Genomic DNA, 18,774 nt, shown 5'->3' on the forward strand with positions numbered 1-18,774 from the left:
CCCCCAGCTCAGCGTGGGTAGACAAGGTCGATTTAAAAGAAAATGAATGGTTTTTATACGCCTCTTTATTAAAACACAAAAACATCCCAAGCCCCACATTGTGCAGTACCCAGAACATTAAAAAATATTTAAGAAGCAGGCCTACCGTTCTCATCATCTGACTTATTTTCGTTGTCAGAATCAGTCAAGGTAAGGGCCGAGTTTTCACGACTGGACAGGCCGGAACTGCGCCTGGATTTTATCCCTCTCCCCCACAATCGGATGGCATGTTCTGGAGACATCCCTCCCTCTGTATCGGAGTCGGCGTCAGACCCTGTGCTCAGAGAGTAGCCCTGGTGAAGGATCCCCATGTCGGAACAGTAGCCGCTTCGGTGTGGGGAGGGCTCACAGATCCCCAGCTCTGCAAGGGTGAAGTTAGTTCCTAGGGTGACAGCAACAAAGAGACCGATTAAAATTTGTGAAATGTTTTCAAACTTCAAATTTATTCTTACAAAAAGCAGACAGACATTTTCCTGTTCAAAAAATATACCGGATTTGCTGTAGTATACAGCTAAGCAAGAGTATTTAGGATACTGGGGTATATTTGAGAACAAGAGCAACAAAAAAGTAAACATCTAAGATTAATTTTAATCCTAAAATGGAATGCTCAGATTTTATTTGAAAAAATTTTAAGTATTTACTGTTGTCTAGGTAGCACCATGTAGCTGATAAAAACACTGGATTTATAAGAGGAGCTAATATATACCAAGCATGTGCTTTGCTCCAGGCATCTTTTATTCTGCAACTTTTATTTTACATTTAAAATTTTCACAATGACTTTATGGTGATGAAAATATTACTGGAATCATTCTGTCAATAAGGAAACTGAGGAACAGAGAATTTAAGTGACTTACCCAAGGTCACACATCTAGACTGTAGTAAAACCTGGATCTGATCCTTGAGCAGTCTGTCTTCATGTCAAAGAAGCTTAATCCTCCAATAAATGGGAGTGGTGGCCAGGAGACCTGGGGACCAGTCCTAGCTTTCCACTGGTAAGCCTCATTGTGGCAAGTCTCTCTTAACAACTTGAGCCCAGTTTTCTCTTCTGTAAAATCTGGGTATTAATCTCTTAAATTCCTCTCAGAATCACTGTGTGTTTTATATGTGATAATACATACACCCAAGTTTGTTCCTTTTTTTTTTTTTTTTAAGTGAGTATAGGTAAGGTGTTAATTAAATGAGCATCCTAGGGATGGAGTTAGTCCACTTTTGTTCTGTTTTTTAATTAATTGTTATTGGAGTATAGTTGATTTACAATGTTGTATTAGTTTTAGGTGTACAGCCAAGTGAATAGGTTTTATATATATCTATATATATCTCCATTCTTTTTCAGATTCTTTTCCCATATAGGTCATTACAGAGTATTGAGTAGAGTTCCCTGTGCTATACAAGAAGTCCTTATTAGTTATCTATTTTATATATAGTAGTGTGTATATATTAGTCCCAATCTCCTAATTTATCACTTCCCCCCCCCCCGTTTCCCCCTTGGTAACCATAGGTTTGATTTCGAGATATGTGAGTCTGTTTCTGTTTTGTAAATAAGTTCATTTATATCATTTTTAATTAGATTCCACATATAAGTGATATCATATGATATTGTTTTTCAATGGTATCAACTTCTTTTTGCTAACATAATTTAAAACCGCAAGTGGGTTTTATCAAGGACAGTGAATGTGTGCACATGTGGGGAGTGCAGGGGTGGGCCTGTGGTTTGACGGGAAGCAGAAGAGAATAGGCATTTATTGAACACGTCTACGCCACCATGTGTTGGGCATGGGGCCAGGTACTCTAATAGGCTTTATCTCATTTCAATCTCATAAAAGCACAGCAGTTTAGGTGTTAACCACTTTACAGGGAAGCTAAATACTGTCTCCAAGGTCACACCTGGGCAAGTGGCAGATCCACGAATCACCTCTACATCTGCAGACCCCAAGCCTAAGCTCTCTCTGCAATGTCAAATGGTCTCAATCAAAAACCAATCGGGCAACATTTTTGCACAGTGAATGCTTTATCTATCTGTGTGCTTTAACATTCAGCTTCTTAAAAAGACATTTTAAGGTTTCACTGCATATTAGATGGACTCATGTGGTCCACTGTATTTACTGACATGTAAATCTGATTTTTTAATTCTTACCCAATTTATGGGCAATGAAATAAATGTAAGGAAGAAATGTACTTTTATGCTAGAAGTGAAGAAAATCTTCTAAATAACACCAAAGCCATGGGCTTACTCACTCTCTCTATATATTGGCTACATTAGAGCCATTCATGTCTCCAAACTCATGATATAATTAACACTATGATCATCTACATTCATGATATCATTTCTCAGATTTTATTTTTAAAAAGCCCCAAACAACTGTTTATATTAACCTAGTATAATGTTAATTTGTGATAGACACAAGTGTTTTTATTCTGAGGCTTTCCTTTCCCTTCTCTACTGCACACTGAACTTCCACAGCTTATTTCACTGTGTAAATGGGATCAAATCCAATACTTGACACAATTGTTTCTGGAGAGTGAAACCTGTTCACTGGAGAGCCAACCCAAGCAAATATTTCCGTGGGGGGTGGGGTCATTTCCTACTACCTGTCCAGGGAAGAGTGGTGTTTCCACCACCACTCAGTGCAGTTCTGAGTGTTTATTCCCTGGGCACAGTTTCATGATGCTGTCTGAAATTCTCTACCCAATGTATTCTGTTCCAGTTTGCATCCTTGGCAATTAGGTATTGTCTTCTAATTGTACACTAAAAATGTATATTTCAGTTTCAGTAGTCTATAAAACTAAAGTTATTGAGTTCATGTGTATCTGATATTATAATACTTTTCTCTCTATTGTTGCTTTTCTCATTCTTCAGTCACTGGGAAAAGTCATTTCATATGAGCATTCTCCCATCTTGTCTTCAGAGCTCACATTCATTCTGGAGGGTCATGAGGGATATTGCTTCCTTTTCCTCCAATAAAGGAAAACAACCCAAACTAAAACATACATGTTTTTATTCCACACGTGGGAATTTTGAGCTCTATGATTCCATTTGAAATGGAGTATGTATGTATTAAGGCAACTTTCCAGATGGTTTTCTCACATCTCATTATCCGGGACTAGCTTCACAAAGACCTTCTCAGGAAAAGAGAAACAGCCCTATGAGCAAAGGAAGCCTCAGCTTTCTGAGGAGCCCATGTGCTCTTCAATCTGGGTATTAGAAGTCATAGACAGGGAGCCTAGGGCATGGGGAACTGTGGAATAAATGTAGTGCCCCTTCTTTGGTTATGACATTTACTTGATGATAAGAAATAAAAATATTTTTGTTAAAACAAACTTGAGATCTTCATAAATCAGTGAAAATTTGCATACATTTTTCAAGTAATCACAATGTTAGAAAAGAAAAAAGTGTACTTCAAGAGTTTCAACTTCAAGCTTACAAACCTGAAGCTGCAAACAAGAAACATTGTAAAGAAAATTGAAGGTATTATACCAAATTCACCAGAAAAAGTTAAATAAGTTCACACTTATAGAAAGGCAGGCTTTCCTCTAAAAACAGAATTGTTTCTTCAAAAGTATTCCCATCTAAACTCCTCAGCTTCATCTTCCACTGGGACCACACTTCCCCAATGTTACCCGCTCCCCACAATTCCTAGTTTGGTACCTTTTTGTCCTCAACAAACTCACAGAAGAGAAACCTCACTCTAAGTACCTGGGTCAGATTTTGGACCAAGTCTTTCCCAAATTTGCTGGTTTAACATATGAAGCTGGAGAGCCACAGATATAGTAGAAAGGAAAGACTGGTCTAACGTTTATTAAATCACTCAACAAATATTTATTGTTCCTAGTGCTGTGCTAGGCCTTGGAGATGTAACAGTGAGAAGTATAAAAATACAGTCTGTGACATTTACAGCCTAATCGGGAAAGGGGCATTAATCAAAGAATCACATAAAAAAGTACAATCTATACAGTGATAAATACTATAGAGAAAAGGGCCAGGGAGCCATGAAAGGTCATCCGGTGCTCCAACCCTTTATCCGGTCGCAGCTTGCCCACCAGATGTTCACCTAGTGGTAGACACGAGGGACTGGGAGTTTACTCCACAGAGAAGTTATCATGTCCCCTTCCATTTGCTCTTACCATACCCAGTTTCCCAAGCACTCCTCTATGTGAATTTATTTCAGACAAACATTTTTCATGTATTTTGGCTTAGACGAAGTCCTCATGTTATATACCACTTTGCTTAGCATGTAAATAGTACAGGGGAATGTTAATATTATGTCAACTTATTGTTTTACACTTACTTTGCTCATTGATGGAAGACTGATTTGGCTCTAATTCATCTTGTATAATTATGTCTTTATTAAGCTCCATGGCAGCTTTGAATAGAAGAGAGAAACTAGTCACTGTGTGATTCTCCAAGCTAAGGTTTCTAGTGGAAAGCAGTCAACATTTCACTCCTTTACTATCTTGCAGAGGATAAAAAGAGGCACAATACTGCAGCATTCATGGAATACATATTCACCCTCTATCTGCCTCCAACCTCGCTAGATCACTAATTAAAGCAGGTGTGGACGATGTCTCCAACTCCTTCCATCTCAGGTGTGTGTTTTATGGCTGTTGCCAATACACTGCTTAATGTGGCCCCATATTACATTGTCAAGGCCAGAGTCAATATTTTGATAGATGAATGATTACACAAAAGCAATGATATTTATATCATGGAATTTTATTATAATTTAAGGTGTTATCAATGTCTAAATATTGACACTGAGAGAACAGCAATGTCTAAAAACTGTTAGGTGATCAGGATAGCAGAATGCAAGTCTTTAAAAATAACTCCATTGATAAGTCTCTTATGCTTTAAGTTGCCTTTTTTTTTTTTTTTAAATCGTAATCTCAGTGTATGACCTGGATCCTTTCCAAAACTTTTTTAGAGAAAAATTTTGCAACAGGTATCAGGAGTCATCCTTTGACCAACTGATTTTATTTGGGGAAAAAATCCTAAGGAAGGATATGTCAGTGCACTGTGATCTTGGCTTTATTTTCTAAGTTTTTCCCAACTTCTCGCATTTTGAAATAACCTTTAAGTAGGAAAAGCACATATGTCGCTAAGTCAGAATTATCATGTCATGGTAATATCAGCGAATACAAATAGCACTGAAAATGTCAGCATTTGAACAGATTTTTACTATGAGGGCAGGAAGATAAAAGTTAACCGTAGTAATGGGGGCAGGTACAATATAGAAAACTTTTATTATCTACATGTTTACTATGTGAGTCCTCTCAGTTTAAGAGAAGAAATTTCACACGGGAAAGCAAAAATTGCTATAACATGAAACTAGTCAATAGTAATCACTTACGAAATTAATCCCCACCTATCCCCACCCACTTACTACTCATATCTCTTCTCATATCAACCACCGTATTAATGTCTATATCATCAATTAGTTGCTGACAACAGGAAGTAAAACGGTGCCAATCTGAGATTAAATTATAAAACTTGTGAAGATGCAGATATCCATGAAGTCAATCAAAGTGATTCCAAAAAACACTAGGATCATAATCAAGGACATAAAATAACAAAGATTTAACAGAATTAAGCTGTTAACAACAGAAAATAGAAATGAATGTCGGCATGATCAAAAGATGATGGACATCTGGTTCTAGATTAAGATAAAATTTCCCACGTCTCTCTACACTTCCCACTAAAGACAGCTAAAATCCCTGGACAGTACATGCAAAAATGACATAAAATGAGTCTAAAAGAGGTTGAGAAGAGACAGATCTATTAGGGTCCTGGGACCTGAGGAAAAACGTAGCTGAGTTCTCTGGGTTTTCTTTTGGCCTCATATATCCCAGATGTGGTGCTGGAGAAATATTGGAAATACCAATGCAAGCAGATAAAATAAACCCAAAGTAAAGCCTACTTCTATGAGGGGTCCTTCCCCACCTCCACAAACACACCAGGGTGGAATCAAAGAAGACTGAGTGGTGAGGTGGAACTTTCACTGCCACCCAGTGGCAAAGAGCTTTTCCTGATTTCCTGCAAAGGTGCCACTGGAGTCCATGAGGGGATTCTTGACTTCCATCTACACACAGTGGTACTGAAGTACCCCTCCCTCTCCCTGCTGAAGTCAGAGGAGGATAAATGTTAAATCTAGTTTCACCACCACTGGAGGACTCATGGGGAACTCTAAGGAGGTGCCCCTCTCCCTCTCAACCTGGTTGGTATCTGCAGGGTCCCAGTGGGGAGGCTGAAAACCCAACTCTGCCCAGTAACAAGGAGGCATCCCTCCCCACTTCACCCCAATTCCCGCCCTTGTCAAAGTGGGTCAAGTGAGGAGCCTGGACTTTCACCTCTACCTGGCAGTCAAGCCTCAGGGTCCCACTTTCCCCACTGGCTTGGTGTCAGAGGAGGCCTGCTGAAACAGAAGATTTAAGTAAGATCCAGATTTTCAAAACATAATACTTCAAATAGCCAGAATACAGTAAAAAAAATCATTCATCATACCAAGAACCAGGAAAATCTCAACTTGAATGAGGAAAGATAATTATTTAAATAAAAGGTTAATGAGAGGCCCTTTGGAAAATTAATGAATCCATCAAATATTTTTTTGCAAAATATGACCCCCTGTGATCATGCTGCAAAATGCCACTAGGAATGAAAGATGTAATGTTGTACAGTCATACAATTGTGCCATAAAATGTATATCATGCCCCACACAAATTGGTATTCTTTATCCTTCTGAATAATTATAGCACAGTTGGAATAATAAATGTATTAAACATAAAATAAAATATACTCTTGATAATCAATCTTATTTTCTCAAGATACAGTCACAATAAATTATTCTTACTATTTAATATGAAATATTGGTTCTTTGTAAACACTGATTCCTTTTGGAAGTGGCCTTTTTTCTAGGATCATTTATCCTAAGACAAAGAAAATCTCTTGTAAATAAACATGGGTCACTTTTCTCAAGCAAATGTTAGACTCTACACATAAAGTCAGGAATAAATACTCACTCCAAACTTTTTAGCAGATATTTAAGAAAAAAACACAAATTATAATGTTATAGTTCTCTTTATCACAGAAAGTGAAGTAATTTAATCCGATGCTATAAGCTTTTGCAAAATAGAAAGCTATCAAGAAAAATGTCAAAATTATAAGAGATAAAATGCAACTTTCATTTCGGTTTGATTCATCAAAATATATCATCAAATTATTATCTTACATTGAATGTCAATACTTTAACTTTTGAGCAATTAAAGATATGTATAAACTACACAAAAAATCAGTCCAAATCAGTTACCATTATCTAAAATATTATTTTCATAAAAATTTAAAATCTACATATTTGTACATGCAATGGTAACAATTCTGAAAGCCAGTGAAGGAACTACTTATGAATTCTAAATTTTATGCTTGTGTATACTAAAATTCTTCACATCAACTCTCTCTTAATGCCCTTCTAAAGTTCATCTGATTTTACACATTCAGATAGTTTCCCAAATGTTGACAAAACTGTTCACAAAAAATCCTGTGGCTTAAAACTACAGAGTAGATGTACATGCATTATTATTCATAAAATTTAGGTCCAATATTTATATTTCAAAAATACACTTTAAGAATCGAAATTTTCTTTTGTGTAGAGCACCTAAATGTTCATATTTTGATATTTCTAAACTTGTATAATAATTATTTTGGTCTCTATCTGAATCTCTGTCTGACATGTCACAACTTACCCAATTCGTAACTAGAATCACTCCAATGTTAATAAACACATTCCAAATCAAAGAAACACCAAAGGCTAGTGAAGAGAGGAGAGTTTCCAATATTTGAGGTTTTTCCCGTAAGCTTTACCTCCTCAAAGCCAAAGGTGAATATGGCATTTTCACACACTCCAACCTGAACAAAGCCCGACCTGGAAAACCCAAAAGCGACCACAACAAAGCATTCTGCTGAACAACTGCCAGTTCAGAAATAGAAGGGAAATGCTCCAGCTAGCTGGAGACTCTCTTCTGCTGATGAAAATTCCAACAAGATTAAAAATCAATTCCAGTATTAAAAACTATACCAATCAGTTATCCTATGTAAGAGAATTACAAAGCCATAGTCATCTGACCCTGCGAGACCCTGTTTCTCCAATTTTTTTATTAATTAGAAAAAATAAAGAAATCAAAGGACAATAGTGGGTTAGCTCCAATGGTCTAGCTCTTCTAAGTTTGAGAATGTAAGTAGCCTACTTTTACCGAGGACTTCAGAATGTGGCAGGCGCTGTCCGAAATGCTTTTATATACGGTTTTCCAATTAATTAGGACCGCAACCCTGTAAAATAATCACTATGTATATGGCCTAGGGTTAAAGTGCGAGTTCCAGTGTCTCTTTTAAAAATACTCGTTGACCATATATTCTCAGAATGAATTACTTCTGATGAGTCTCCACTTATGCATTTATAAAATAGACGTAAAAACAGCACCTGCCTTCATAAGATTCTTGTGAGCATTGAATTAGATAAGGCAGGTAAAAGTGCTTAGAACACTACCTGCCACATAGTAATCACACAACAAATGTACATAATATGATGATCATCAGTTTACAAATGAAGAAACTTTGCTTTTTAAAAAAAAAAATTACAGAATTATTAGCTCTTTTTTTTTCTTGAGTTGATTTTGAAAATTTTGGAACAATACATTTTTCTAGGAAAGTGCCCATTTCATCTATGTCTTCAAATGGATTGGCACAAAGTTATCCAAATATTTTTAAGTCCCTTCAAATTTCTGCTAGGTTTGTATCAATAGGATGCTGTCTTTTTTTTCATTCCCAACATCATTTATTTATGCTTTATTTTAACTGGATTGGTTTCAGCAGTGATTGAATAATGGTTTTTTTCTTTCAAAAAAACCAATTTTTGCTTTTCTGATTCTATCTACTATCTCTACATATTTCCTAGTTTATTTATACTTACGTATACAAATTATCCCTTTTCTCTTTCCTCCTTTGAGTATCGTCTATTGATCTTTTCCATATCTTTAAAATTTGACTTCTTACGTCATCAGTGTTCGGCCATTTTTCCTTTTTATTGTATGCATTTTAGGCTATATATTTCTCTCTACGGACCACTTTCACAGCATCTCAGAGGTTTTGATTCACAGCATTTTCACTGTTGTTTAGATCTAAATATTTTCATGTTTCTCTTTAACCTATTTATTAAATTTCCAAATGTACTGGGATATTTTGTATACATTTCTGGTTTTGATCTCTAATTTAATTGTATTTGGCTAGAGAGCATCATTTTTATGTTACTAAACTTTTGAACAATTTTAAAATTTGCTTCATAGCCTGCTACATTTTTATAAATATTTCATGTGTATTTGAGAAGAACACATGTTCTCTAATTACTGAATGCAAGATTTTATATATGTCAATTAAACAAAATTATTAATCATGTGTTCAATTTTTCTACATGGTACTAATTTGCCATTTGACTGTCTTACCAAGAATTGTAAGTTAGATGATGAAATTTCTTACTGTGATGGGTGTTTTCCTCCATAGCTTTATCCATATTTGCTTTATCTCTATTCAAGGCTATATTATAGGTACATATATGTTTAGAATAATTATAGTTTTATCATCAATATGTAGTGATTATTTCTAATAAATTTTTGAGGTAATATTATTTTGAGATAATATCTAATAAATTTTTGAGATAATATCTGTTTTTTAATATAATCATATTTTACAAGGAATTTGTCCATTTCACCTAAATTGTCACAGTTTATGACAACGTCCTTGATTTGGGATATTTGTGTATTCTCTCTTTTTTTTTTGATTATTCTAGCTATGGCTTTATCAATTTTATCAGTTTTTCAAAGGACAAGCTTTTGGCTTTAATATTTTCATTTCTTTTCTATTTCTTTAATTTTTGCTCTTATCTTGATTATTTATCTCTACTTATTTTGGGTTTCATTTCCTCATCCTTTTCTAGGTTCTTGAGGTAGAAATGTAGATCACTGATTTGCAAACAATTTTTATTTCTTAAATAAAAATACAAACTTATCATCTTCCCCTCTTTAGCTGCATCTCACAAATTTGGATATGTTGTACATTCATTATCATTCAATTGCAGATATTTTCTAATTTCTCTTGTACTTCTTTGATGCATGGGTTACTTAGAAGTGTGTAGTTTTATTTCCACATATTTCAGACTTGTCTAGATTTCTTTATTATTAATGATTTCTCACTTAAGTACTTGGTGGACAGAGAACAAATTCTCTAGGATTCCCTCTTGAAATTAACTGAGACTCACTTTGTAGCCCAGAATACAGTATATGTTGCTGAATGCACCACTGAAAAATACAGTGTATTCTAAAGTGGTATGTAGTGGTCTATAAATGTCTATAAGGTCAAGATGATTAAAAATGGTGTTCTCTACATCCTTACTGATGTTTTTGGTCTAGATGTCCTATCGGTTACTGAGGAAAGGGTTAAATCTGTAACTAATTATGTATTTTTTCTTTCTCCCTTTACTTTTGTCAATTCTGCTCCTCTCCCCCTTTCTTCTTCATAGGCTTCTTTTTGAAACTATATTATTAGACACATACAATTTTTTATCACCAGGGCAAACTGATCCTTTTATCAATTTCAAATATCCATCTTTTTCTCTGGTAATACTCGTGGTTTTAAAGTCTATTTTGCCTGATGCAAAACTGTTCAGCTTTCTTAAGTTTACTGTTAACAGTGAACATATTATATGTCTAATTTCCTTCCTTTGCTTTCAACTGTTCTGTGTCTTTGTATTTAAAATGTGTCTCTTGTAGACAGCATATATTTGGAACTTGCTACTTAACTACTCAGACAATCTTTTCCTTTTAATTGGTGTGATGGTTCGTTTATATTAATGTAATTATTGATACGGCTGGATTCAGGTTCACCATTTTGCTGTTTTTCCTGTTTGTCCCTTTTCTGTTGTTCCTTTCTGTATTTCCTTCTCTACCTTCACTTGGGTTAATAATTGTTTTTTAAATTCCACTTTAATTTTTCTATTGGCTTTTAAGCTATCGCTTAACATAATTTTTTTAGTGGTTGCTTTAGGGATTACCATATGTATGTTACATTAGTCTATTTAGAGTTCTAATCTTACTTGGTATACACTGTTCCTCCAATTTCTGTGAATTCATGATTTCTTTATTCTAAAAAATTCTCAGCCATTGTCTCTTAAATATTAACTCACTCCCATGCTCTTTACTGTCATCACTAATTTAAACTAAGACCATCCTTCTCTCCTAGTGTCTCTATTATATTTTTAACATTTTTTCTTTCTGTGCCATCTCTTGCCAATTTCTTCTGGTTATCTTTTCATTTGGCCAATTCTCTTTTTAATTGTGCCTGATCTCATATTTACTGCATGTACTAAACCTTTTACTTCAACAATTATGTGTTTCATTTATAAAATTTATATAGCTTTCTAAGTGTTTCTATTCTGTTTTTCTATTATAATCGTACTTGCTAATTTGCATATTATACACAGCTGAAAGTATGTATCTGACAAATTCTAACATTTTAGGACTTTAAAGATCAAAACTGGTGGTTCGTTGATTTGCTCACTCTTAATCATAAAGGTCTGTTTTCTTACATACTTAATTAGATTTAATTTTAGCTGACATGGGTTTATTTTAATTTTTTAAAATCACAAGGGCCTAAATTGAGGATTCTTGCCTCCTGAAAAATGTGTATTTGCTTCCTTTCAGGCCAACTGATACCATTCACCACATGTCTCTTGTCAATTTCCAGCTGAATGCAGGAATCTCAGTTTCATGCCCTCCCTCTTGCTCTGAGAGCAACGCTTGCCCTCATTGAAGGCCTACTGTGAGCTTGCAATTCAATCTTCAGATTTCTGACTTCAGCTCCTTTTTAGTTCCTATTTTGTTTTGTTTTAGCTGCTTAGGGATTTCTTTTACTTACTCTCAGGACTATATTGTTGTTGTTTTGATCATGCTAGTTAATATTTCTATGTTTCAATTTTCTCACCTGTAAAATGGAGGAAATTACAGCAGTACTTGCCTCAAAAGGTCATTGTGTCGATGAACAAATACTTATAAACGTAGAACATTGTAGAACAGAGTAAGTAGTCAATAAATATTAGCTATTATTATGAATATTACCATTATGTTACCCAGTAAGTGTAAAACTACAAAACGATAGGTATAATTATACTTTCAAATTTTTTTTACCACTATACAAATGAAATACTTTCTCCAGTTAAGCTATGTACATTTAGATATATTTAATGCTTATTCCATTATGTAATGTAATATCCTGCTTTCCCAAAGTAATATAAAGAAGATTTGAGAAGTCAGTAGAGAAGTTACCAATATTAACTGAAATTCTGACAAAGGCATATGACATTTGCATTCTCAGCACTCATGAAGGTCCCTGTCTCCGTCATGCACTTGATGTTTTGAAAACATTTTGACTTTCCCATCACTGAAGAATTATTCTAGATCTCAAGAGTTAATTAACTCATCTACAGTCTGACATCTAGTGAGATGGATAGATCACGGTGTACCACCAAGTGAACATATGTATAGCAGATATTTTGCTTCAGTGACTAATCAGGGTCTACTTCGTAACTGCAAATATTTGGGGGAGAAATGTTAATGATATACTCTTGTTTGTAAATCAGTTCCCTTAAATCAACTGCTTCGTCACTGTTTACTGTTAGGATTTAGATACTTGTCTAAAACCATGTTAAGCATCCAGCCATTGAGCTTGTAGAAAATAGCAAGACCATAGTTTCCTAGTGCCTGTTAGCATCCGTTAAACAGGGAGAGGATAATTGAAACTCAGTCAAGAGTTTTCCTTTTCTTCCTTTCCCACCTTGCTTCCTGCATTTCAAACTCATGTCGTAGGTTACAAATACATGTAAAGCTTTAATTACATTTAGCATCTGGCAGCTGTTGACTTACAGAGAGTTGTTGAGTCACATAAATTCAAAGTCAAAAAGAAATTCAGGAATAGAAGGCAGAAGCTTGCCCAATGGGGGAAAAAAATCTTATGTCATCACAACTGAAATACTCCACCATCAGCACTTTTATGTTGGTGGTGTGAGCCATGCTGTAACTAATCAGTCTCAGCAACACCAGAGACTACCTCACCACTAAAATATGTATTCCCAAAGTGGATGGAGCCATCAACCAAAGGGCCTTACAAGCATTGTTTTCAATGTGCGATGGATGTGTTGGCCTGCAATGGAGACAACAACTTCACGGGGACTTCAGTCTCTAGAGGCATCAACTGATAAGTTTTCAAAAACAAGATCTTCACACTATCCACTCAACACTGTCACCAAAGTCAAACGTGTTAAGTAATTTAATTCAGACACTGCTTACTTTCAGAAGAAATAAGTCTCCTGAGAAACTGGCAAGAAGAGCTGCAAACCTTTAACACTGGCCACCATTTGCCACACGATGCAGTTTTATGAGGAGAGAACTGTTGGAAGTAATAGTCTTGGTCTTAATAAACAGAGATCTAAAAATCCAAATGTCAAGTTACAAAAACACAACTAGAAAAATATAATAAGTGGTGTGCACTGTCTATATACAGATACATATACACTAACAGGATAAATCTGAACTGGAAAAATCTACACCAAATTTTTAATAGCAATTACTTCTGGAGATGAAGTTCAGGGTGGGGGGGCATGGAGAAAGAGGATGTGAAACAAATTTCACAAAATAGTAACATTTGTTAATTAGAAATTATGAGTATTATATACTTTATTCTTTGTACTTTTCTGTGGTTTAAGGTTTTTTCCTAAAAATTAAAATAATTTAAAAATAGGAGCCTTGGGCCAATCTAGCTCCATTCCCTACTTTAAAATATTTGCAATATCATAATTTTTCTATTGTTCAGTCATTCAAAATTTTTATGTTTATATTTTGAGTTAAACTACAAAGAAATGCCTCCAGTTGCGTGCCTCTTTAAGTTCCAGTCAAGCAGAAATTAATTCATGAAGCAAAAGTAAATGCAATCAATGGATAAATAAACTGTGGTACATTCAGGCAATAGAATATTATTCAGCACTAAAAGGAAATGAACTCTCAAGCCATGAAAAGACATAGAAGAGCCTTAAATGCATATTACTAAGTGAAAGAAGCCAATCTGAAAAGGCTACATATGTATGATTCCAACTATGGGACATTCTGGAAAAGGCAAAACTATGGAGACAGTAAAAAGGTAAGCGGTTGCCAGGAAGTGGGCAGGAGGAGAAGAACAGGCTGAACACAGAGGACTTTTAGGGTAGTGAACATATTCTGTATGACACTATAATGATAGAGACATGTCATTATACATTTGTCCAAACCCATAGAACGTACAGCATCAAGAGTGATCCATAATGTAAACTACGGACTTTGGGTGATTATAATGTGCCAATGTAGATCTATTGGTTATAACAAAGGTCTATCATTCCAATGGGGAATATTTACAACGGTGGAGGTTACGCATGTGGGGGGGAAGGGGGCATATGGGAAATATCTGTACCTTCCACTAAGTTTTGCTGTGAACCGAAAACTGCTCCAAAAATTACTGTTAATTAAAAAAAATAAAAAGTAAATGCAACCAAATCATTATATGACAGATACACTGCCAGGAAACCCTTGCACTTTTCTCCCTAGGAGAATGACTCTACATTCCTGTGGTTAAGAATACTTCACAAACAAGTAACCCGGAGTTTGAGTTCCTACTCCACCATTTATGGTCAGATCACAAGAAAGTCAATTGACCCCCTCCCCCCAAGGATTAGTCTCCTCACCTATGAAATAGGTTTAATAATACCTACGCTCAGAAGGCTGTAGGGACAAAGTTATCTATGCTCATAAAACACTTAACAGTATAGCCAGAACACAGGGGTACTGAATAAAATGTTTTAGACAATACTAGGAACAGCAGCGGGAGCAGAGATTTTCGTGCCCTCACTCGTGGAACCTACGTTCATTTGTAACGTATACTGTTATCTCATTGCCCCACACCAGAGTGAGGGTTATCCCGAGAAGAAGGACAGCTGACCACATGGGAGCAAACACACGAATACAAGAGAAGAGACATACACCTAAAAGAAGAGGACTCTAGGCAAGTAGAACGAAGGTAAAAAGCCCTATTCATTCATTCATTCATTTGGTGAATATTTATTAAGTGCTTACTAAGTGTTCAGCCTTATTCTAGGGCTTGGAATATGTCAGCAAACAAAAGAGATAACCATCTCTATTCTTGTGGAGCTTATATTTCAGCTGGGGTAGACAAACAATAAAAAGTTAATGTAATGACTAAGTACTAGTATCTTCAAAGGTGACAAGTGCTATGAGAAAAGAGAAAGTAGAGTGGCGAAAGCCATTTGTGAGTATTTTGAATCATCTGATCTTGGGAAGGCCTCAATGAAAAGGGAGCATTTCACAAAGGCTGGCAGGACTTGAGGGAGTCGGCTTTCCAATACACGGGGCAAGAAGCAACCATCTGTGCACAGGTCCCAGGCAGGAGCACACCTGGCATGTTCTAGAAGAGCCAGAAGGACTGTGTAGCTGGAATGAAGTGAGCAAAGGTGCAACCTTCAGAGAAGGGGTAGAGCGTTAGCGAGAGCTGAGTCCTGAAGGGCTCTGGGGTGATTTTAAGGACACTGTTTCTTACTCAGAGTGAAACAGAAAGCTATTGCATTGTTCTGGGGGAAAGGAGTGACATCATGTAATTTACGTCTTTCGAGACTGCACAATTGTGTTAGAAGACTGGGGAGAGGGAGCGAGAGGGTCATCAACCACTCAGAACGCATTTTAAGAGCCCATCACAGCCCATTCCAGATGGAAGCAGAGTGGGATTTCCTGGTGGATTGCATGGGAGGGTGTGGCAGAGAGAAAGAAATTGGAAATGACATCAGTGCTTTCAAACTGAAAACTAGCAGGGAGTTGCCATCGAATGCGATGGGGAAGGCTGCAAGAAGATCAAGCGGGGTGTGTGTCTGTGTGCATGCAAGCATGCATGCAGAGGATCAGGATTTCAGTCTTGGATACTTGAGTTAGAAATATGGGTTAGACATAAAAATGGAGATGCTGAGTTGGTTGATGGATCTATAAGCAACAGGTCTGATACAAGCGATAGAGGTTTGTGAGTCACTGGCATATAGATGCTGTTCTATGTCGAACTGGACAAAATCACCAGTGTGGAATAACTGTAGGTAGAAAAGAAAAGAATACCAAAGACTGGGTACTGAGTTACTTTTATATTCAGAGGTTGGAGCAAAGAGAAGGAAGCAGTAAAGGAGTATGAAAAAGAACAACCTGTGCATTAGTAGGAAAGCCACGAGTATGTGCTAGAGGACAATCTAAGTGAAGAAAGTATATCAAAGAGGAGGGACTGATTAACTGTTTCAAATGTTGCTGACAGGTCATTAAGATGAGATTGGAGAACGGCCCATCACGATGTAATGACATGGTAATCACTGGTGATTCTGGCAAGATAAGTTGTGTGGAGGGGCATGTGTGAGCATCTGATTGGATTGCATTTCAAGAAGACAGGGAAGAGGAATCGGTGGCAGTACAACAGACACCTCTTCTGAGATGTACTGCAATAAGGGGTAAAGCAATGTGACAGTAGCTGGTGGAGGAAGGGGTGAAAAGAAACTGGAGAAAGTCACAGCATGTTTGTGTACCGGTGGAAATGAAAAAATGGTTCATGTAGAGGTGGGAGAACTTGTGCAGCAACATTCTTGAAGAGACCAGTGGGACTCTGATCTAGCATACAAGTGGCGGTTGCTCCTGGGATACGAGTAGGGATTATTCACTTACAGTAACAGGCAGGAAGGCAGAGTGTGTGGTTGCAGATGCTGGCAATGGGTAGATGGTAGATGTGGATTTGGGATTTCACCTCTGACAGAGGATGGGAAGGTGCTAGAGGTTTAGGAGAGAGGAGAGGGAAGGAAGCCGACATCCAGAAGAGTGAGACAATGCACAGACCAGATGGTTCAGTACAACTGCAGAGTGCTTGACATTTAAATTTGTTACAGTGCACACATAACACTGAACCATCATCATTCACTAGGGCTGCCTTGATTCATATGAAAAAAAATAAATGATGGTGATTATATTCAGTTTTAAAAAGTGAGACAATAATAAATGCAATGTACAAACACTGTCTTGAAAAGGAATGGCACTTACGTTAGGGGGAAAATAGAGCAATTAGGGTGATGTGTTACATGGGGACCAAACTATTCTTTAAGTGTAAATTGTAACTGTGATTCTGAATCCACAGAAATTAATTAGCATTGTGTCACAAACTTCTACTTTTCCTCAGATGGAGGTACCACCTTTAAGACGAGGTCGTGGGACTTCCCTGGTGGCGCAGTGGTTAAGAATCCGCCTGCCAATGCAGGGGACACAGGTTGGCCCCTGGTGCGGGAAGATCCCACATGCCTTGGAGCAACTAAGCCCGTGCACCACAACTACTGAGCCTGTGCTCTAGAGTCCATGAGCCACAACTACTGAGCTCTCATGTCACAACTACTGAAGCCTGTAGAGCCCGTGCTCCGCAACAAGAGAAGCCACCGCAGTGAGAAGCCTGTGCACTGCAACGAAGAGTAGCCCCTGCTCGCTGCAACTAGAGACAGCCCATGTGTAGCAGTGAAGACCCAACACAACCAAAAATAAATAAATAAAATAAATAAATTTATATATTAAAAAAAAAGACAAGAAGTCTTTATCTCAAAGCATTGAAATTCACATTTTTAGATCCACGAGTAAACGCAGCAAAAAGACATGTCAGTTTCAATAGGGCCAGGGCCAAGATACCCAGTAGGGACTACAGGCAGAGTCACTAGGGCCCAAAATATCTTTCAGAGCCCACAAAAATGGTTTCATTTCTTTTAAAATCAGGAAAAAAGTAAACTTGCAGTTTGTGGAAAATGTTTTAAACTCTGACAATAATATATCCATCTTTATACCAATGCAGTTGTAAAATATAATCTTAAATGGTTTTTTAGAGAGGAAGGGTCTGTCAAAGGCAGAGGTGCCAAGGGCCCACAGAAACCACAGGGCAGCCCTGCTTCCTCCGTGACATCCTTACGTGTACAAAAGGCCAAAGTCATAATGAATCAAAACACCAACCTCCTCAAAGGATTTGAAAAAAAAAAAGTAGGTTGTGTTTTAATAGTGTTAGTGTATTCATCCTGAAATGCATGAAAAACATCTGGCCCTCCATCAACATCAAATGCTCTGGCCACTTGTCTCTTTTAGAGGCACAGAAGAGTGCCTGGTCTCCGTTTGCACGTGTTCTGGCAAAGGCACACCCAGAGTTAACATCATCCTGCCTCTTCTAATTAGCAGAACAACTGTTCAGTCATTACAAACAACTTCCTTGGCCTCATCTCCCCAAAACATCTTCTGGAATCCAGTGATTCTACTACCTATCGCTTCTGTTTGGTAATCGGAGAGCACATTTATTAAAGATTTTCAAAGCAAACTGCCTTAGGAATCAACATCACCTGTGGAAAGTAGCAAGCATTACACTCCCTTGAGAAACAGAGAAATAAGGAGTTTCCTGGGCTTTCCAGAAGTCACAAAGCATGCCTCTGACAGTTGAGAAGGGAGATGGTTAAGACACCTCTCTCCATTTCCCTGTCTTTTTTTTTTTCCTATTAAAATCAGGGGTCACTCCACGTAGATTGTTTATTTCTTAAAAAGCCAACTTTTCCCAGCAAAACTGCC

General features: G+C 36.9%; 1 protein-coding gene across 2 annotated transcripts in view; it reads right to left on the reverse strand.

Annotated features, from left to right (window-relative positions):
- Window positions 1-18,774, reverse strand: part of TENM2 (teneurin transmembrane protein 2) — a 1,009,203-nt gene that overhangs the window by 932,494 nt on the left and 57,935 nt on the right. For both annotated transcript variants that reach the window (XM_060094960.1, XM_060094959.1), the window contains exon 2: window positions 146-421. In XM_060094960.1, coding sequence (XP_059950943.1) covers window positions 146-421 — 276 coding nt within the window. The remainder of the gene's footprint in view (window positions 1-145; window positions 422-18,774) is intronic.

Source organism: Mesoplodon densirostris, chromosome 3, assembly GCF_025265405.1.
Source record: "Mesoplodon densirostris isolate mMesDen1 chromosome 3, mMesDen1 primary haplotype, whole genome shotgun sequence".
NCBI classification, from domain to species: domain Eukaryota; kingdom Metazoa; phylum Chordata; class Mammalia; order Artiodactyla; family Ziphiidae; genus Mesoplodon; species Mesoplodon densirostris.